Below are 21,738 nucleotides of genomic sequence, written 5' to 3'. Positions count from 1 at the left end.
CTTGGCTGAGTTGTAGATAGGAGGAAGGGATTGTGGCGAATAACCGCTATGAAGAGAGCACACCAGGTAACTCTCTCAAGTGATGATAGCCCAATGTCATCTGCCTTTTCTGCTGGAAATATTAGGAACAGTGCAACTGTGCCTTTTCTTTCTTTTTTTCTTTTTGACTACATGGAGCAGGAGATAAGAGGCAATTAGAAATGGCAGAGAGCTTGGCATGAGCATTGTACGAGCGAGTACAAGCAGGAAATCCAGGCAATCCAGAAATCCTTTCTGTGGCAGAGCGAGGGGCAGAGGTGACAGAGCTGGATGCCTGCAGAGGCTCTCCCACCCTCCTGAGCGCTGCTTTTATTCAGGAGCATCTGCTGGCGTTGCTGGCAAAACTGATGACAGCTACAGCTCTGCTAAAGTTAACATGCTCTTATATTACTGTTTCATGTTGTGCTTTGTCTGCGGGTGTGATTAAAAGTGCTTTAGGACAGGTTATAGGAATAACTGTATAGTGAACCATGTACAGCAGCACTAAGTAGAATCTTCTTTGTCTGAATCAAGCTGGTACGTCTCCTTCCATTGCTGACAGTCTTTATGAAAACCCCAAAGAAGTCAGTGCTCCGAAAGCCTCCTTATGTCAAGGTTAAGTGCTGAAGTAAGTAATGGAAAGGGACTTAAACCCTAGCTGACCAAATTATTTTATACCATGGTTAGAATTATTTAATGCTGGTTCTTTCTGTGTCATAATGAGAGGCCAGTTGGTCTGTTAAAACGAGTAACTGTGAGAACCTGGGTAATGCATCCAAACTTGAGCACACTTATTCAAGCCTTATGTGGTCAGCTTATCCAAGAGCACTGTGAAACCTTGGCAGTTACACCAGGATGATATGATCCTGGCTCAGGCTTTGGCTCCAGCAAACAGAGACTCGAGCCTTCTGTAAAGTTGGGAAGTCCAGCTGGACTCGATGTGGCTGCAGGAATCCACGTGGCAGGATCAGCTCCTGTGGTCTCAACCTCTACAAAGCACTCCTCTCAGATGACTGAATTGATTTTGTGGATTAATGTAGTAATACCAGAGAGAGAAACCTTATCTGTAGTGTTGTGAAGTCAGAAGCTTAGCAGGGCTGCATGGTAGGTTTGCTCCAGGAGTGACAGCTATCTCTCTCTCTTTACAGTGACTGCCCTCTCAATTCCAAACAGTGGGGACAGGCTAAGGCACAACTGTGGATTTAAAATAATAAACTCTGGAAAGACATATGGCATCTAAGTTCCAGGGAGATACACAGATCACACATTTCTGACTGAAGCAGCTACTCTATGGCCTTTTACCTTCAAGCACACTCTGCAGCCTCTAATTGTCAGAGGCAGGAGTTAATTTTCTATCATCTACTTCCTCTTTGCTTCCTTGACATCGCTGCACCTTGGGTTAACAGCAGGATTGAAGGAAAAAACTGAGTATTAGTCTGGCAGCGGGCATTTCTTCATTGCACTTTTGCAAACTGTTTGAAGCAGAGAGTAAGAATATGAGTAGGGACTCAACATAAAAGTGCAAGTGGTGCTATGAAGGCTTTTGCTGCCTTCATTTCTGACTTTAGAAAACATCCCTGTCTTTCAGGCTTACAAACACTATTCTTAGATAGGATGAATGGTATCACAACATAGTGTGTACCTTAACCTAGTCACCATGGGGATGCAGGACTTGCAAGCATGTAGGAAAACACTTCAGGAGTACTACATCCCAGTGTCAAACTATTTTGTTCCTAGAAACAATTGGGAGGCACGTCTGCATTTTAATATTGTCATTTTTTTTATCAAAGCACTGAAGCAAAATATTCTAATGAGCCCCCCTCCCAAGATAAGATTTAAATTATTTTCCTGGGAAAGGATGAAAAATGAAAGATCTTAATCCATATCTTTCATTTCAAATTGAATGGGGAAAAAAATGCAAATCCTTTTGTTTTTTGCATGAATATCATTTACCTACCTTCTTCTTATGTTGCCTTCCAGCAACGTCTCTCTGTACTTCTGACTCAGTCTGAAACACCACCTGCATCTGACTCGGTCCTAATGTCTCTCTTAATGTGACAAGAGAATTTATGCATTTAAGAAGACAGTTAATAGGAAATGTAAAGTAAGCTGTTCTGTCAGGAGGTAGAGAAGATGTAATTTCAGCGCACTGTTCTCTGCACTTAACAATCCAGTCGTCTTTTATGATTAAAATATTAGTAAATATTCATATTGAACATCTAAAAGGCAGGTGGTGGTCTCTGTTTCAGTGTCAGAAAAGGCTAATGTAAAAGTACTTTAAAAAGAATCTATTTTAGGAAGAGTCTTGGGCACCCACGAGGTAGAACATAAATAACCTCACAAGAACAAATGCTTTGGGAAGTTACTAATCAAATTTGAAAATCTATAGTTACATTGTTACTGGTTTTGCTGTTGATGTCTGTTAAGATTTTGTTGTTTGGGGTTTTTTTTAACCTTTTCTATGAAAAGAAATTGAAACTTTTACAAATGGAATACGTTATTTTGTTAAAAGGACAGATTATGCACTTTGTCCTAGAGGAATGTAACTGAAACCAGAGAGAGAAATACAAATTAATATAGGGAATGCAAAACAGGCAAAAAGCCTTTAAATCAAACTTGAGACATAAATATTTAGCAAATGTAAAACCCTCCGTGACTGTGTATGTGTACAGGAGTTTGGCCTGAGCATAATTGTATTTATACAGTCTTTGTGCAGCTGATGTTGCTGAGAAAAGAAGGTGCCGATGCAGTAAGTACCCAATTAGAGCAGCAAAAGGCAAGCAGGAGCCTGGTGGGGGAGACCGAAAGAGCTGAACCAGCAGCTTAGATCAATCGGAGTAACCCAGCATTTTTGCTTGGAGCCAACATCTTTAATTAAAATCCTTGTATTTCTCTAATAACTGTGCATGTTCATAAGACTTTTTCATTGATTTCAGTTACTTCCCATTTTTTCATCATAGATTTATAGTGCCCTGACGTTATTGTTTCCCTTAATCTTTAATTAAGGAGACTGATTAATTGCACACATATAAGAAGTGCTCATTCCACCCTGTCCCCAACACAGCTTATTGCTTTATCACTGAAACCCATCCCAGCACATGGCACACTTTTTCAAGACCTTGGTGTTTGCCTTTTGCTACCCTGGTCCCAACTGTGACAGTTCCATGTCAGGTATCTTGGGATCCCACAGAGGTATCAGGAGGTATCAGGGTGGGTAGTTGTGCTGAGCCTTGAAAGGTCTGGTTTGAAACTTGGGGACTTGGCTGTCACCCAGCAGTTACGTTGGGTGAAGAAACAAGTATCTGGCACTCTCAAGCCATGTGCCACCTCTAGGAGCCACTCACCAACATTCTGATTCATCAGTCTGAGCATATAGCTTGATATATTTTGGGTAATACTTACCTATACGTTTCACTCTTTCAGATCTTGAGTTGCAGCTATAAAATCAATAGATTCATTTGGATGAAAGTTGGTTGTGAAAAAGCTTTCTATCTTTTGAAACCAGTGTGGCTATGTACATTTGCTATAGGGTTACCCCATGATAATGGCTGCAGGAACCTGAACTGTGTTCTTTGTTCTTTGAAATCTGAGCAATCAGATTGGTTTGGGTCTTCAGAAAATACTCACTATTGACTTTGACTTCATTTGCTTTGGGGAAAACCCTTCACTGCAAACTGTCTTGAATATGAGCCCTTAAAAACATTCAGAGCCCTCTCAGCTCTTCTCTGTCTTGGTGTGTGATATCACTTCAGGTATGTGATAGGCCCTTCCAGAACCGCACCCTCAATAGCGCTTAGGATGCAAATACAGGCACTCCTTCAGGGCTGGTTTTTGGGGAAGCAGCACTGGATGAGTCCCAGTGCCTCTGGCAGCCGATGGTACAGGACATGTGCTGCTGGGCCTCGGCCTCTTTGCCCTTCTAAAAGCCTGCCAGGAAAGCTCCTCCGCAGGGAAGCAATGATTATATGGTGATGGCGGACATGTTGACCAGCTCCCAACAGCAGCTGGCACTGAGGTAAAGAAATTATGATTGAGTTAATGAGGTGGCTTGTACTCATTGACTGCACAGAGGTGCTTTACACTGGCTTTAAACTGAGTGTTAAATTGCTGTGGAGCTACGGTGAGGAATGCCTTTCAACAGCATCCAGCCAGTGAACAGCCATGGTGGTGTATCGTGGCCTCTTTTCCTCTTGTAACAGCATTGATTGTGTCCACAGGAAATTCAGCTCCTTAGGCTCAAAAAAGACCCAAAAAGCAATAAAGACAGAAATATGCTGCTGGTGCACGGTAGTTTTGTAGGGTGTGATGGGAGGGGTGCGTGTGCTGGTGAGGGGAACCCAGGCACTGCACCTTCTGCCTGCGGAACCTTCTGGAAGGGGGCACTGAGCCTGTGTGGCACAGAGGGGTGCCCTGGGCGTGCCGTGAGGGAGGGGCTGCCATTTTAGTTCCTCTTCACGGTGCTGCCTCCAGGAGCATTCCAGTGCATGGCAGCAGTAGTGCCAGCCTGAGGGGCAGAAAGAGGAGGTGACGGAGGAGCAGGCATTTTAACAGCTGAGGCCATGAACAAAAGGGAGGCAGTGTTTGGATTCTGTCCCCTTGGCTCAGGGGACAGCTCCGTGACTGCGGACTGACACAGGTAAGCCCAGAGGATTTCATAGAATCACAGAGTGGGTTGGAAGGGACCTTAAAGCTCATCCAGCTGCCACAGGCAGGGACACCTTCCACTAGAGCAGCTTGCTCCAATCCCCTGTGTCCAACCTGGCCTTGAACACTGCCAGGGATGGGGCAGCCACAGCTTCTCTGGGCACCCTGTGCCAGCGCCTCAGCACCCTCACAGGGAAGAGCTTCCTAATGTCTAACTTAAATCTCCCCTGTTGCAGGCAGTTAGCAGTTAGTTAGTTAGATAGGAAGCAGTTAGTGCCTGGTCCAGGGCACATCAAGGTGCTAGGGGCCAGTTTCTGAACTGGCATAAAACAACATGCACTCACTGACTAAATGAGGTCTTCGTTTTCGTGAAATGAGACTCTGTGCCTAGCAGCTAGCAGTGTGGTGGTAGCACACTGCGATGTGTGTTTTGCTTAACATATGCCACTGTTTCGTCTTTCTGTCCTAACGTTTATCAATAGTGTTACTCAAATAAACAAATCCTTTTAATCTGTTTCTCTAGCAGTGCTGACAGCAAGTGCATTTACAGTCATTTCCCATATTTCTTCAATTAGATTGCATAAGGCGCAGAAGTCTTTTCTGTCTGGGGGTTTGCCTCTGGTACCGGCAAGATGGAATTACTCTAAAAGTACATCGCTTTATTCCGTAGATTATAAATGATGACTTCCCTCTTCAGTTATTTCATTTTTATGTCCTAAATAAATATTGTCTATATCAAGAAGCTTTGGCATTACTCTAAGTATTTCTGGCACATAGTGGAGGGAATTTGGATTGGAAAGTACTTATAAAGGAGTTACTGATACATGAAATAGTAGAACAGAACGTTGGATGGAATTCTGTGTTCTCTGGCTTCTTGAAAAGTTTTTTCTGTAGAGGAGTAATTAAATGCTTTTAACAAAATGTATGTTAAAGGTTAATTGCAGGAGTGGAATGTCCCTGCTTTTATCAAAAGGCAGTGACAGCACAGCTTCCTGGCATTCTGTAAGTGGTGGCTGGTGTAGTCCTGTGGATAATAATGATTGCTTTTTCTGTAAAATAAAGATAGAGGCTATAAATGAGTGAAGGGAGGGAGATGCTCCACTTGTTCACCATCCTTTGCACAAGACTAAGCCCTCAAGTACTATAGTGTGGTACCACTTCAATCGCTGTGCTTTCCAGTTGGTAGAATATAGTTGTTGCCCTGAATGAATTAAGGTAGGACTGTGTTATTTCAGAAAGGTAAGTGGTGTTTCCAGATGTGTTCCAATCTGCAGGTTGTATTCTGTTCTGTTACCTCATTGACTGCTTGTCAAATCGGTTGCCGTTGATGATCTGGGATTGCTGGCCTCTCACTGAATTTCACTCATGTACTCAATGTTGCTGTTCTTCATGGGAGGAAACTCACATGGAACTGGTAGATTTTATGCTCTTTGGTGGGCCTTTTTTCATGTCCCATTTACAGAAACTATTACTTTGAAAATAATATTCCACATGAATTTCCAAGGGTGAGAGCAAACACTCTAAAATTCTTCCTCCTCGGTCCTTGAGCAACATGTATGTTCCTAAAGAGGGTATTGTGGAGGTGGATATGAGTGGCCAGTACCATTGAAGCAACTCCCTTAAAACTTGAGCTTTTATTCAGTATGCTCTTTGGTTTGTTCTCTTTCTCAGTGTGCAGTTGAAGAGCTCTCTTCTTAGCTCTGATTCTGACATGATCATTTTTCCTGCCTCCTCCTAGTAACGAAGACAGTGTGTGCAGAGCAATGTGATGGACGGTGCTACGGGCCCTACGTCAGCGACTGCTGCCACCGGGAGTGCGCTGGAGGCTGTTCTGGACCTAAAGACACTGATTGCTTTGTATGTGTGAGAGTTCTCATTTTTCTTCTTCCTGGCAGTCACACTGCAAATCCTTAATGCTTTAATCCATTAAATTCACAGTTTTGTCCCTTTTAATGTATTGCATGCACACTCCCAGATTCAGACTGCAAATTTTAGCATTTAGTATTCTCACATTATATTAACATCACATTATCTACTTAATATTACCCATTAACAGATTTATAAGATTGTAAATACAGATTGGGAGCCATTAATATGCTAATCTCTGTGATTTTTATCTTTTGCTTTTTCTAACACTAACTTTTAGATGTGATAGGGAATTTTTAGAAGTATTTATCATTACATTTGAGCACGGCTTTTATTGCTGCTCTGTGTGCTTTTTTATTAGAAAGTTAAGAATACAATTTAGCTTCTATGTGGAAGGTATTTCCTGCTACTGCCAGGCGTTATTTAAATACAGCTTTCTTACTGGGCGTGTTTCTTAGTGGAGATGGAAGGAAATAGGTTTCCAAAAAACTCTACTTACCTCACATGTGTGCTACTACATGTGCTTTAGGTGAAAAAAGAAAGAGGCTAAGATTTTCCTTAAAAAAGTAGTCTGAACATAGAGACCTTCAGACAAATTGGTCTTCTCTGTAGTCAGTTATCTGGAGTAGTGTAAAGCAGCTTCAGATCCATCACTGATCTCAAAAAATGTGCAGCTCATCACACAAAGACAAGTTTTGCTAATGTTTTCAGCAAAGCACACCTAGGCCTGAAGAAGCCTAGAACTAGAGAGGTGGATTTTCAGAGGTACCCAACTGACTGAACAGACAAATACCTATGAAACTGGGTAGGCTCCTTTTTCAAGGATTGGGAGGAGAGATCTTATGTTACGGCAAATTGCAGATGTGTTCATAGTGTAAGCAAGTGGATCATAATGAATGGGCCAAAATGAATCTTTCCTTGCTTGGACATGAAACTTGCTCGCTGTTCAGGCATCATTTGATAGCAGTAGGTATTGTGCTTCAAAACCACATTCTAAATGCTGTTCTTTTGCTGCTGATGAAATGCAGTGATGGCTTGATTTAACTGATAAGGTTTTACTAAACCTAATCTTTGTGGCTGGGGTTTGCACAAGTAGATACTCCGCACATGTGGTACACCTGATCCAACACTCACTGGAAGTACTGTGTTGGATTTGGACTAGAGCGATGGGGAAATAACATTCTTTCCCATGTCATGTACAATCTAAATAGGTAAAGGAAAGAGGAAAAATGCAGTTACCATTCCCATATGTCTGTTGAGAAACATCCTCAAATCTTATGTGTTGATATGAGTCTGTTTTCAAAGATCAAGTTATTCACAGCATAAGTTCTGTAATTTGGCAGCCTGAAAGAAAATGAGTTAGACTTTCTCAATTGTGGCACTTATGGAAATACATATGCTAAAAAATCAACTGGCATGTTTGTTCTGATCCAGCAGAGAAGCACCCACAGCTTTATTCTCATTCACTCCTGGCCCAAGAGCAATGTAAAAGAAATGCAGCAGGGGTCTGGCAATTTTCAGGACTAGTCATTACTTGCTTAGTACACACTGGGAGAAAAGTGTAACCCTTTAGGCTATAGACAACTGTGCTCAGCTGTCAGCTAAGATACAGAACTTTAGTTTTGCCGTGTGTATTTTCCTGTGCTTTCATTCACAAATCAGCAACATTAAACGCCAAATGCTAGAAGTTTGCATATATAGTCGAAGCGATTACAAATGTATACAAAGTATTCTAGTCATAAATTACAAGTTCCCAAATCTTCTAGGTGAGCTTTTCCTGAGGAATGCCATTTCTCCGAAGAGTATTTGTGTGCTTTACTTTATGAAGTTGCTAAACCATTATCAGAGGATTGTCATGTGTGTGATAAAGTACCTTTTAAGTCAACAGTGGATGTAAAAAATGTGTTGAGGAAGCAAACTAAATCAGTAGTTATCAATAAGCAGAAGTTCAGTTTATGAGCATTACAGATCCTTTAGCGTGTTACAGCAGCTTGCAACAGCATCCTGTTGTAAATATGGTTTTAATATTTCTACATAGAATTCATCCATCTTCCTCCATATGCTGCCATACAATCCTTTGCATATCCAGTTCTAAGAGCAAGACAATAATAATCATCTGACATACCACAAGCAAACGTGCTAAACCAAAATTTTAGAGATGCTGTTTTGTTGCATTCAAACCCAAACTGGATCTAAAACTTGAAACATATAGGAGGGTTTGTGAGTGCCTAATCATACCAGGAAAGTGACACAACCCTATTCCTAGGGTGGATTTCCCATCCAGTTCTTAGTAAAAACATAACTGACTGTATTTGTCTTTGTAAGAAACAAAGGAAAACTGGTTCACTGAGAAACTGACAGGTTTTATAATACGCATTGTAAAGAACCAGGAAAGAGAGGATCAGCAGTTTGGCTTAGCTCATACTCCAAATAGGACAGTGCCTTCATCATGGAACTCCCTGTGTCTCTTTCAGCAGCAGATTTTGTCCTTCTCCCTTGGTTACATTATTAGTCTCTCTCTTCTGAAATCTTCTGACATGAGAAGTAACTTCCCTCAGTCCTGCTGGTCCTGATCTGAATGGAGATAAAAGCAGCAGAATAGAGGAATCTTTTCCACTTTTTCTCTCAGTCCCAGCCCTGGAGGTGGGGGACACACACACACGTGTTGCTATACTGTTGACTCTAAAGTGTCAAAACCATCTGCATGTTTTACAACCTGGAAACAGACCAAAAGGATTCATCCCTTAACTAAAACTTACAAAGCAACCTGGCTTCTGGAAGACAGATTAGTGGGGAAGCAGTATCCAGTAGCAGCAGTTGCTTAAACTGCTAGAGGGATCCAAGCCCGGCTACAGCTTTCATATTCATGTGAACTTGTTCATTTATGGTATGCTTTGTGAATATTACTCCAACAGTTTTATGTAACCTGTGGTTAAAGCCATAGACACAATATGTGGTGATAAGGAGTGTCAAAATCAGCGAGGATTTTCTATTAGTAATTATCAGTCTTGCATGGTCAGTTATTTTCCCTGCATACCATTACTTTCTTTATCCACACACTTGCCTCTTCATTTGTCAGGGCCCTGTCCTCTGTCAGCTGTGGGTGGCTGAGCTTGAATGCTAAGTGATACAGAGTCCTATTTTCTTTTCTCAGTGTGTGAAGCAACTGACCTTGCTTCAGGGGAAAGCAGGGGGAAATGACTCCCTCCTGTGCTAGCTCAAAAGAAGTTTTTATCCCTCTTGCTTTCTAATTGGGAATTTCAGTTTTCAGCTGGACGATGGACTCACGCTGTAAGAAATCTAAAGATTGAACCTCTGAAAAGTCATTAGCATTTGTTTAGACTGACTATGATAAATAGTAGTTCACTCTTGGCAGTTTTAGAATGTCCTATCGAGTTGTGAATTAGTTAATTGCTAGTAGTAACAACAGTTATGAAACAAATTACAGTGTTGTTATGTTTTTGTGGGAAGTGCTGTAGCAGTCAACTGTGTTTCAAACTAAAGGGGCTTAGTGAGCCCTCTTTTGTAAGTCTTGTATTAGCCAAGATCCTAGCAAGAAATCTAAGCAGCCAAAATGAAGGCCAGAAAACTATATATCGCACTCCTCACTGTTGCAGCAAGTCTGAAGCATCAAGACTGTGTTTTGAACTAAAAAAGACCAACCAACCAACCAAACCAACAAAACCCAAACAAAAGCAGCTATATGATTGAATTTAATGGTTTCTTCTCCCTTGTTTTGCAGGCCTGTATGAATTTCAATGACAGTGGTGCATGTGTCACGCAGTGCCCCCAGACTTTTGTATACAATCCTACCACCTTCCAACTGGAGCACAATCACAATGCCAAGTACACCTATGGGGCTTTTTGCGTCAAAAAGTGCCCACGTAAGTGCTGTGTTACCTGCCTTTTCCTGCAGCGATGGGGAGAGTGAGTTACATTTCAGGAGCTGAACAAAACAGTGAGACAATGAGAGCTAAGTGCATAGTGCAGTATCTCAAATCACTCCACATGTGCTTGCAGCCTGTAATAACTCAGTCACGTGTTAACTAAAGGCAATGACATTCTGGGTTGGTGACAATTCCCACTTATCCTACAGTGATTTTCTTAAACCAAAAAGGGAATACACTTGGTTTCTTGTTTTCCTGACCACCGTTAGACCAACATTTATGCTCTAGATCAGCATGATCCAAATGAACTGTTAAAATAGTTACTGGGATTATAAAAGGCTATAAATTTCTGCTTCAGAAAACTAACAATGCACCACCACCTGTACTAGCCAGTACCAAATGCTTTCATGAGAGTGTGAGGCCCTTTTCTTAACTTGGAACAATGACAGCTTGACAAGGGGTAGTGGGTTTAAAATAAAACAGGGGAAGTTCAAGTTAGATCTAAGGAAGAAGTTCTTTACTGTGAGGGTGATAAGGTGCTGGAACAGGGTGCCCAAAGAAGTGGTAAAGGCTCCATCCCAGGCAGTGTTCAAGGCCAGGTTGGACAGAGCCTTGAGTGATACGCTGTAGTGGGAGGCGTCCCTGCCCATATGCAGGGGGTTGGAACTGGGTGATCTTAAGGTGCCTTCCAACCCAAACCATTCTATGATTCTATGACAGAAAGTTACCATGAATGTTTTCTGAGCAGTACTGTCCCAATGAGGAAAACCCATGTAGTACTGACTGTACAATCTTAAAGCCCCAGAGTAAAATTAGAAAGGAAGAGGGAGTTAAAAAGAATAATCCCATGTATCTAAAAGCCACATGCTTCTGAGATACCAGACAGATGATGACAAGTAACAGAAAAGCATAGAGGATCATCACTTACACAGTTGGGTGGTGCTGTTTTAGTTAGGAATATAAGGGAGACAGTGTTCTTGGCCTCCCTTTCATTCCCACCAAGGTTTACAGTTGTGCTGTGCATTAATTATTTTATCCATAAATTACATATAAGAAGGATGAGTAATCTATAATAAATGGAGCCATAATTGAACCCAAAGCAAAATCCAGATTTTGAATCTCTGTGGAGCAGTTCAGATTGACAGTGGGCTGAAGCTGTCACTGTCAAGGCTTAGTTCTGTCTATAATAGAATGGTGGAGTTTTGAAGCAAGATTTTTTTTGTCAGTGTTTTTAGCATGCACTACTTAAGAGGTACGAGTCTTTGTCCAAATACTTAGTTGAAAATTTTCCCTTTATTTTTCCTTTCTTGACAGTATTAAGCTGACAATTAGGTAGGATCAGTGTATATCCCCTTTGGCAGTTGTTTTACAAGGCAAAATTGAAATACTTGTCATTTTGAGCAGTGTTTTATCCCCAATATATATTTTGTGTGTGTTTATGAAAGAGACAGGGCAGAGCATCTTGTTTAATTTCTCTCTAATTACTGTAGCTTCCTTTGCTACAAATAATAATACACTTCTGAAAACACTGAACATGAAACATTAATGTCAATGTGGAAATGCTGAGGTAATTAATAGTATGTATTGACAGAGTCCAAAACCATCTGTCCCAGTATTACGTAGCCCAGTGGTTCACTTTCTGACAATACCTTCTTTTATCTTCAGACAACTTTGTGGTAGATTCCAGCTCTTGTGTCCGTGCATGTCCAAGCTCCAAGATGGAGGTTGAAGAAAACGGTATTAAGATGTGCAAGCCCTGCACTGACATTTGTCCTAAAGGTAAGCGGTAGTTCAGTATAAACTTCCTTGAATGTAGTCAATGCTGTAGCAGAGCAAAGCGGGGTATTATTTTGGCCTGAAATACCCTTCATGAGTATACTGAAGAATATTAATAGCATTTGGATGTGCACGGAACTTTGACTATGTAGCCTGTGTGAAGAATATGAATAGAATTAACATCTATGATGTGTAATAGACATATAACCAAACTAATTACTTTTGGTTAGATAAAAATGATGGGTATTTCTCTGCTGGTTTTACAGAAATCTGAAAGAATTCTTTGTTACGGTATTCTAATGACAGGTATTTCCTGGAGGTGTTTCAGAGCTGCCCTTTTGTCATTCCAAAGAGGGCCATTCTAAAGCACTGGCTTCAGTGTATGATATGTCTCATACTTGTCAATGCAGTGTTAGGTTTCCATTTATTTCCTCTGGTATTCAAAAATGTCTCTGATCATTTTCTACCTCCTTCCAAAATGTCTGAAATGTAGGCTAGGATTTTTTCAGTGATGGTACTGTTGAGAAGACTGAAATCTATAGCTTACTTTGCTGTCTAAAGCTCCACTGGGAAGACTTTCTGCTCCCTGCTCAAAGGTCTCAGGAGCAAAGCACCATCAGTTTTCCCACATGGGCCTATGGCACTTTTCAGTCCTAGTGGAAGCCATATCTGGAAGGGATTCACAATGAAGCTACTGAAGTATGGTGTCAATCATCAGTCACTCCACGTGGCTGAAACATTCAAACACGGAGATCTCTGCCTAGGCAGGGTACTGATATGCTGAATTCTAAGTGAAGGCAATGTCCAGCCCTTTAACTTAATTGCAGTAAATAACTTTTTTGCTGGATAAATAGTTTCATGCATGAAAATACATGTGTAGTGTTCCTGTCAAGCTCTTAGCCTGTGAGGAGGGACGTTATCACAGGTTTGTTAAATGTTCAGGTGTACTGCTGGTAGTTGCTATTAGAGGAGACCACTTGGGGAGATAGAATACATTACATGATGGAAGGCTTGAGTGGGATATTGTGTGGTTCATACTTGCCTTTAGATGCAGCGTGAAATATCTTAACCTGTGTGCCACAATGTACTTCTGTGAGAGGTAATTTAGCTTATTGTTTGTTTTAAATTGACACATGCTTCCTTAAGAATATGGGTAAAGGGTGTTGTTTTAACACCTCTCTGCTGCTTTCATCTCTGAAAGAAATGAAGACTTGTGTTCTGGTTCAATAACTGTTTTTCCTGGTTATTTACACAAACTCCTTGTTTCTTCAGCATGTGATGGCATTGGAACAGGGAGTTTAGTGTCAGCTCAGACAGTGGATTCCAGCAACATTGACAAGTTCATAAACTGCACCAAGATCAATGGCAACCTTATCTTCCTTGTTACTGGGATTCATGGGTAAGTGACAAAATGTTAAGATGTTATGTCATGGTGCCAGCTGAAATGAATTGCAGCCACCTTTTAATGATGACTTCAGGCTGCTTTTATGGAATAGCAGATCCAGGATAAATCATTTTCCTGCCTTCAGTTATGAAGGAAACTGTTACCTTGATTCTTATGATTCAACCCCTAGGAAAAGAAAGGATGAAGTAGGCTGTTTGCACTAGAAAGAGAAAAGATGACTCCGATCTTTGGTTACATTATGAGATCCTCAGAACTGGCTGAACACAGGACAGCTTACAATAATGGCTGATTAGAGAATAGAAGGGAGAAAGGGAAGTTACCTCCAATTAGTTTGTTTTAAGTTTCCTATGACCAACAGGTCTAATGTGCAGAATATGCAGAGAGAGGCCCTCAGCTAAGAAAAATTGTCATAGCCTGGGTGGCTGTCTCTGCATATACATGCAAAAAGGCTGCCCTCTTGTCAATGAGCTTTGAAGTATATATTTCCGTTTCAATTGCAGAGATACACAATACCCACTGGTATTTAAATCCAGTATTTTGGTTTAAATACAACTGTATATTGCACAAGTCTTAGTAATGGTTGAAGATGTGGAGGTACAGAACCAGTGTTTACAAAGTCACACCAAAGTCTTCTTCTAAAGGACAATATTTCAGCCAGATCACTAGTGCCTTGCTGCTGGTGGTTTGGCGCACTGTGTGCTAACCCTTATTGCAAAGATGCATGAATGGTGCAAATGCTGCAAGGGTGGGATGTGTCCAGATAAGACAGAGGTATTGTTTTGATGGTCAGGCGAGGTCCCACGCAATTACTGCGTTCTTACATTGTGTTCTTTGTCATTGAGAGAACAAGCGTATGATTGTACCTTCTTGCTAATTCAAGCTTTCATGTTGCAATTAGCCATGGTGAATTACATGTGATACTTTGAGGTATTGGTCATCAAAATGCACAAATAAGATTAAAGCCTTTTTCCCCTTTATTGTGATAAGTATGCAGATATTTTGTGGTACTTTAACAGTGCGAAGTACTCAATTGCTTCTACCACTGCGTAGGCTTCAAATTTTAACTTGCTTTTTAGGTTCCTCGGAGCTTTCAACATTGCCTGCAACTGGTTGTCAAGGTTTGGTATCTTAAATATAGCTCCCAAACCAATACCATGTTTGCATCTTTATGGCATAGTGAAGATGAGGTTAGCTGAATATCTGTAGGTTGATCTGACATGGAATTCTGGCGTCGGTAGTGCCACCAGATTTTTCTTTAGTCTTTCTATAGACTGAGGTATGCTTAGGTTATAATAATGTGGTTGACACTAGGCTACCTGGCTGGTTTTTCCCTACTAGGTGAGGTGGAACCAACCAGCTTGTTTCCTTGATTTGAAATAGTTACTGGTTGTAATGCTTCTCCTACAGCTTGAGTCCAGCCATGAGAAAGAGTTGAAAATCCACTTCAGCGGGGCTCTACAGCTCAGTGGTTCTCAAAAGGCCAGCAAATGTGAGCTTTGACTGCATTGTTCATCTTCTCATCTCTCCAGCAGGGAGTACAGTGTGAAAGTTTATGTAACATAGGGAGGAAGAAGGACTTTGGTTCAAGTGGTTTAAAGAAATGCTACTTTTGAACTTGTTAAAACCCTGGAGAAGGTCACTCTCAGCTCCCAGGCCATCACACTTCTGATACGGCCAAATGACCAGTTGAAGGGCTGAGTGTAAATCTATTAAATCTCACAGGACAGAACACTCTCGTAAATGCAGGGCAAGTGGCTAGAGCACATGAGCTATTTTGTAGGGATTACTCCAGTGCATTATATGTCATTTTGAACATGCGAACTGTTGCAGAAGTTTTTATTAGCTGCAAAGTTACAAGATGAGTCTTATTAAAAGATCTAAGTTTAAGGAATCCAAACCAACCTAGAATAAAACCATATTCATCTGAAAAAAATATCTAAAACATGGACTATAAAGCAGAGGGTTAAAATTCTTTGTTCTAGCTTAATAGAGGAATATAAGCCTAGGACATGTTATGTTTAAATTATGTAGCACTTTGTCTTTCATTCTCTATGAAGAAAACTCACTCCAACAAGTCTTAAGTATATGGACACTGAATTCTGCAACCCTAAATATTTCCACAGCATAAATTACAGTAGTACATATTGAAAGAAGAGGAGTTGAGAATTAATTAAAATAACTTTATATTTCTGGAACAGGTTTTTCTTTAACATTTCTGTTACATTTTGCACATCAGTAATACAGGAAAGAAATTTGAATGAATCACAGTGGCTACACAAGTAGTTTGTTATATAAATGGACAGTACAGAGCAACAACAGTAATAGGTATAGATATATAAATATATATATTTCCACTCCAACCTTTTAGTTCTGTTACAAATTCATTTACTCAGAGTGAAATGCAGCTTTCAGAAGTATGAACTTCCAGTGTTTCAGATTGGAGGGGCTTTAAAGTCTAGCTCTCTGTGGGGAATTGAAAGATTTTCTTGTAGTGTCAGAAAATAACTTCGTGAAAGATGCTGAGTGGATTTTTTGGGGTTGTTTTCGTAGGGGACTGTGGTATTACAATTGATCTCATCATAGTTTTAAGCCTGTCGTTCTTTAGCCTCTTTCCCTTTCCCAAGTACCTGACCATCAAGTCTTTGTGAATTTGTAATATATTGTATAAATTACTGTACATATCATTATGAACTTGTTTTATACACAGTCATTTATAATAGTTTTTACATAAATCAAATAATTCTGATCTGGCTTTAATTAATGTCCAGGTGTTAATTGTGATGAAGGTAGACCTAAATGTTGGTGAGTCAGTAGTACTCATTCTTCTAAGGTAATGCTCTGCTAATGTGTATGGGTAAAATGATCTTTCTTAGGACACATACCTGCTGTCTGAGACAGAAAACACAGTGGCTGGGAAAGGGGTAGGACCTGTATACGCTAGATGTAGCCTTCTCTCTATTGTTTTCTTCTGGTTGGGCTGCTAAAACACCAAGCTGCTTCTGCTTGTGTTGCTGCCTATGAATGGGTGGGACACACCAAGGAGAGCTGTAGTTTTGAGGATGGACAGATGCATCTAACAGCAAATGCTGCCTTCTTATCCTCCTTGCCCTGCAACAAGCCCTCAGTGCTCACCAGCTCTTTATTAGTTGTCCATCTCCAGTTTCACAATGAGCTGAAACTCTCATAGAATGGATCAGTTCAGCTGTGTCTGTTCTACTGAAAAATCCTGGCTCTGCTAATGAGAATGATAGAAGATTACTGCATTATTCCACAGTTTTATATGTGGATAAAACATAGCAGACATTTGGCTGTTTAAGGGGTTTAAGTGTATATTTGTATCTCTAAAGACTACTTTATCTTAGGATTTTGAGGTGAAATTCAGCCAGCTTATGTTTATTACAGACAAGGGTTTTCCGTATTCAGCAGTAATACATTTTAAAAGCTAAGTTCTGTGTTTCTGTTGCATAGTAAAAACTTGTTATCTAGTCTAGAAAGAGGAGAAGTGGTAATGCATGCTTCACATTTACTGAAGATGTTTTCTACCCTTAGAAAACACATGGCATACCGTAACATGGTGTTACATAAGGATTTTGAAACGATATTTGTGTGGGTTAAGCTGCTGGTCGGCCTTTTAAATAGTTGGAGAGTCTTTACTGCTTTAAAATTAGGGAAACTAAAACCACTACTTACTAAATGATGGCACTCTCAAAATCAAGATCAGGTTTGTCTTTTTACACTGTAGCACTATCTAACTTGGGTATTTTAAAGCTTAATAGGAGTATTTCATTTCTTAGGTGGCAAACTTGCTTGGCATGGATCTGTGCTTTTTGATGTTCTCTGTTCAACACCTTCTAAACAGTTTACTCTTGTAATGTTATGTGTCAGGAGCTGGTGGCATGCTCTTTGGTTTGTTTTGCTTGTATTTTGTCACTGGTAGTATGGTATCCCAGTTGTACCATTTGAACTAATATTCCTGGGAAAAACGTTGAAAATTCATCTTTCCTTTAGGGAGGTTACCCATGGTTATTAAGAATCCCTTAATTCTTCATGAGCAGAAGTATTTGCTGAAACGATAATGATTTAAACCTTGAAGTTGTTAAGCACCGTTGTTTTCATTCAAGATGACTTGTGAGAAGTTAGGTACAGGTTCTGCAGGATCAACAGTCTGAAGAAGTTGGAAACAGTCTAAAGACATCTGGCACATGTGCCTAAAAGCAAATGAATACTCCTGAATACTGCTTTCTACATGCTGTGTCTTTGAGAATCTGATTCTTTTTTTATTTAGAGCATCACTTTTTGTGCTTTTAATCTTTCAGAGACCCGTATCACACAATTGCTGCAATCAATCCAGAGAAATTAAATATCTTCCAAACAGTGAGAGAGATAACAGGTATCACGCTTCTGATTTCCTGTGGTTGTCATTTGTGAATACAGAATGCCCATTATGTTTGGGGTACAGAAACATCAGAAGACCAAAACCCCATGAATCTTGTTTGTTAAGTGGTCCAGGGGTCTTGGTCCCATACTGACAAAGTGGGACAAGTGTTGCAAGGGGGGTACCTGGTGAGGAAAATGGTGCTGAAATGTGGGAAAGTATTGTCTTCACCTAAAAGCATTTGAAATATGCCTTGGAAAACAAAAAAAGCCAATCTGCTTTTGCAGCTACTTCTCTTGGTCTAGCAGAAGATGCTGCCACAAATTTGAAATGAGTTCTCTCCCATGTGCTTCATGGGAGCTCTCAAAAATTGTGTATTTCGGCAAAGCAGTGGGTTAAAAATGCAAGTAAACTCTCAGTTTCTCCCTAATGAATGTCAAAGGTAACCTGGCAACTGGATGTGTATCATTTCCCATTCTTAAACACACTAATTGACAGTCTCAGTTCTACTACTTAAGTGGAATTACTCCTATCCTTAAAGATGTACTGCATTTCTGTCCAGTACTGAATCAAAATCATAGGGAGCTGCAGTATGTAGAGGTCTGTGTAGCACAAAATCTTTAGTCCCACATACTTGTGCAGAGAATGTTCTCTGGTGATGAAGAGTCCTCACACACACATAGAAGTGAATGCAAAGTCTTTGTTTTAGGAAAGTCTTGTCATCTTTTAATGAATCATGACAGATCTCTCAGCTGCTGTCCAAAGTGTCTAGCACATTTTAAAATGGAATGCTCTTAATTCAGGCACATCTTCATTGTTTTCTGCTGCTGCTGTTCAGAAAAGGCTGGGAGGCATTGCAAGATTCCAGCCTGTGTTTGGATTCACCCTCACTGTGGCTGTTGAAAGTGGATGTAATGCTGCTGTGATGAGTCCTCCTTTGCCTTCTTGGAGGAGAGCAGCCTGATGAATTCAAAGACATGAGTCTGCAGCATTCTTTACCTGTTTATTTATTTTTCTCAGACCATCACTGTCTTTCATTTGTAGGCTAAACCTGTGCTAATTCATGTATGCAATAGAGCAGTGTTTACGGCTGAAATCCCTGACATGCATGTGCTTGCCTTTTTCTCCTTCAGGGTATTTGAACATCCAGTCATGGCCTGAGAATATGACAGATTTCAGGGTGTTTTCTAACTTGGTTACTATTGGTGGAAGAGCCCTCTATAGGTAAGGTACCTACTCTGTTGACGAAATCGGTTTTTATTAGTATTCAATAATTCTTTGTGCAGCAGCACAGAATGCAAGATCCTTTGGGAAGGACATCATAAATTGATATATTTTTTTCTCTGTAACTGAGGTATTCATGAACAGTATCTTTGCTAATCAGTTGTTTATAATGGATAATACATATTGAATGTAATGATTTAAAAATGAATAAATAACATCTTAGTTCATTGCTGTAGCTATTAACACATTGTCTGGAAAGAACATTTCATGGTTTAAAATACCTTGTGAATGTAAAACAACTTAGAAGACATTAATAGGAGAGCTTAACTGCATTCTTGGTAAGTTTAAGTGGCTGTGATTGGAAGTGCAGGTTCACATGCCCACAGAACAGCATGGTCCTAAGCAGTGGTAAAAGATCAATACATCTGAATACTGAGATCCTGAGGTGCCTGGCAGGTGGGGTGTACGTTAGCTCTGTAGAACCATTTTTACCAGAAATGTTTCCATTTGAAAGCTCTAACAGAAGAATTCGTTTGAAGGGAAAATATGTGGTGAGAAATAATGGGGGAAGCACAAGAAGGTACCTGAATGATATATACAGCAACCCCTCGTTCCCCATTGTGTGAATGTAGGAAAGCAGTCATGGGATTCTGCTGGCATCTTAAACAGCAAGCCAAGCAGAATGGGAATAGCAGTGAAACCTGGAGGTTGAGTTATAGCCCAGCATTCTGTTTCGAAGCAGCAATTTTTATTTGGAACAGCTGGAAAACAATTATAATCATTAAAATACAGTAACTTAAAGGATGCCCAGAAACTGGATATTGTCTTCACTAATCTTCAGTCATAAAAAATGTGCAGTCATTTCCATGTTACACAGACAATCATTTACTGTTCCTTTGATGAAGAAAGGCGATAACCACATATTACAACAAAAGAAAAATGAAATGTAGAAAGTGGGCTGGAAAAATTTCCTTGAAAATAACAATTTCTTCCTGTATTACTATGAATGATATTAATTTGATGCCTGACAGAAGATGTTAATACATTTTGCATGACTTTGTCAGTTTCTCCTTAGCATATAAACTATCATAGCATTAATTCTGTTGGGGGGAAAAAATCAGGATCTTATTCAGTTTCCTCAACAGCAAAATTGAGCAAACTGAAAAAGATTTTGATTTATCTCAAAAATATGTTAATGGCTGAACTGGAAGGAGTTGAATATTTGTTACCCCAAAATAGAAGGTTTTTGACCAAATTTCAGTTTTGCCAGAAACATCGTCTTGACAGTAGTAACTAATTCTAGTGTGAAATTCCCAACCAGTTCCACCTTCTGGAGCTAATTCCTGTTCTCTCTTTTGTTTTCACCACAGTGGTCTTTCCTTACTCATCCTAAAGCAACAAGGCATTACCTCTCTGCAGTTTCAGTCCCTGAAGCAGATCAGTGCTGGCAACATCTACATAACAGACAACACCAATTTGTGCTACTACCACACTGTCAACTGGTCCAGCCTCTTCAGCACACCCAGTCAAAAGACAGTGATTCATCGAAACAAAAAGGCAGAGAACTGCAGTAAGTGCTGGAGCTCAGAGCAAATCTTGTCTGTGGTGGGCTCAGCTGGGGGGAAATGGTACAGCTACTGACAGGATGCAGTGTGGTGAGAGCTGGCTGATGACTCTTTGAGCTCCATGGACATCAGTGAGGCTGTGATCATCTCAGGATTTGGCCCAGGCTGTCTCTGAGCACATTTATAGGCAAATGAAATGTTCTTAGGTCTGAACAGATAAAAGGGAGGAAAGAGATTCCTTACTATGATGTGAATTTTACAGGTCAGAGATCCACTTTCATGAATAGGAATTCTGAAGGCCATAAATGTGGAGCAACTGTAGTGTTCATGAAAGGCACTGATTTTACAGATTGTAAAACTACAGCCCTTTCCTTATGGAGATAGATTAGCGCCTTTTGCTTCCTTTGGCCTGCCTTACCAAAGCGGCCCCGTCTTAATCCAGAAAGGTCACTTTTGAGACTGTTTTTGATCACTGAGTTCCTTCTTTCTGTATTTGACTTATCTGATAAAGAAGATTACTTTTAATTGGGCCTAACTGTCTTTCAGGAATGCTGATGTGCCAGAACCTGGACTGAGGTCGTAGTACTGAAAAGCAAATGAATGCTATGTGGCAGATGAAACGATTTGGTTATACAGAAATCTGGCAGCAAATAGAATTAATACAGTCATATTGTAACTGCAATACAGCTAATTTTAAGCACCTGTTAAACTGCTAGGAAGAGAGGAGATTCATTAAATTGCATTTAATGAACTGCATTCATTAAGTGTTTAAGTGGTATTTCTGGGGTTTGTGCTTTGACCAGCCAGAAATATTTGCTTTGGGTTTGGTTTGGGGTTTTTTTCCAGGCTGTGGTTCTACTTTTAACTTACTCTTTTAGTTCTTTTTCTTGTTTTTCTTGTTTTGCTTTTTTCTTTTCTTCCTTTATTTTTTATTCCCCTGCCTTTGAAGTGCTATTCTGCTCTGCTTTGGGAGAGCTT

At 40.3% G+C, this 21,738-nt stretch overlaps 1 protein-coding gene across 1 annotated transcript in view; it reads left to right on the top strand.

Moving 5' to 3' along the window:
* ERBB4 (erb-b2 receptor tyrosine kinase 4) overlaps nucleotides 1-21,738 on the top strand; it is a gene marked incomplete at both ends in the record, with an annotated part of 599,510 nt that overhangs the window by 420,021 nt on the left and 157,751 nt on the right. The window contains 7 exons of the mRNA XM_080632110.1: nucleotides 6,401-6,519; nucleotides 10,271-10,412; nucleotides 12,081-12,194; nucleotides 13,464-13,590; nucleotides 17,913-17,986; nucleotides 19,105-19,195; nucleotides 20,566-20,765. Coding sequence (XP_080488236.1) covers nucleotides 6,401-6,519; nucleotides 10,271-10,412; nucleotides 12,081-12,194; nucleotides 13,464-13,590; nucleotides 17,913-17,986; nucleotides 19,105-19,195; nucleotides 20,566-20,765 — 867 coding nt within the window. The remainder of the gene's footprint in view (nucleotides 1-6,400; nucleotides 6,520-10,270; nucleotides 10,413-12,080; nucleotides 12,195-13,463; nucleotides 13,591-17,912; nucleotides 17,987-19,104; nucleotides 19,196-20,565; nucleotides 20,766-21,738) is intronic.

Source organism: Psittacula echo, assembly GCF_963264785.1.
Source record: "Psittacula echo genome assembly, chromosome: 20".
Classification (NCBI taxonomy): domain Eukaryota; kingdom Metazoa; phylum Chordata; class Aves; order Psittaciformes; family Psittacidae; genus Psittacula; species Psittacula echo.
This window is presented reverse-complemented; position numbering and strand designations above follow the sequence as displayed.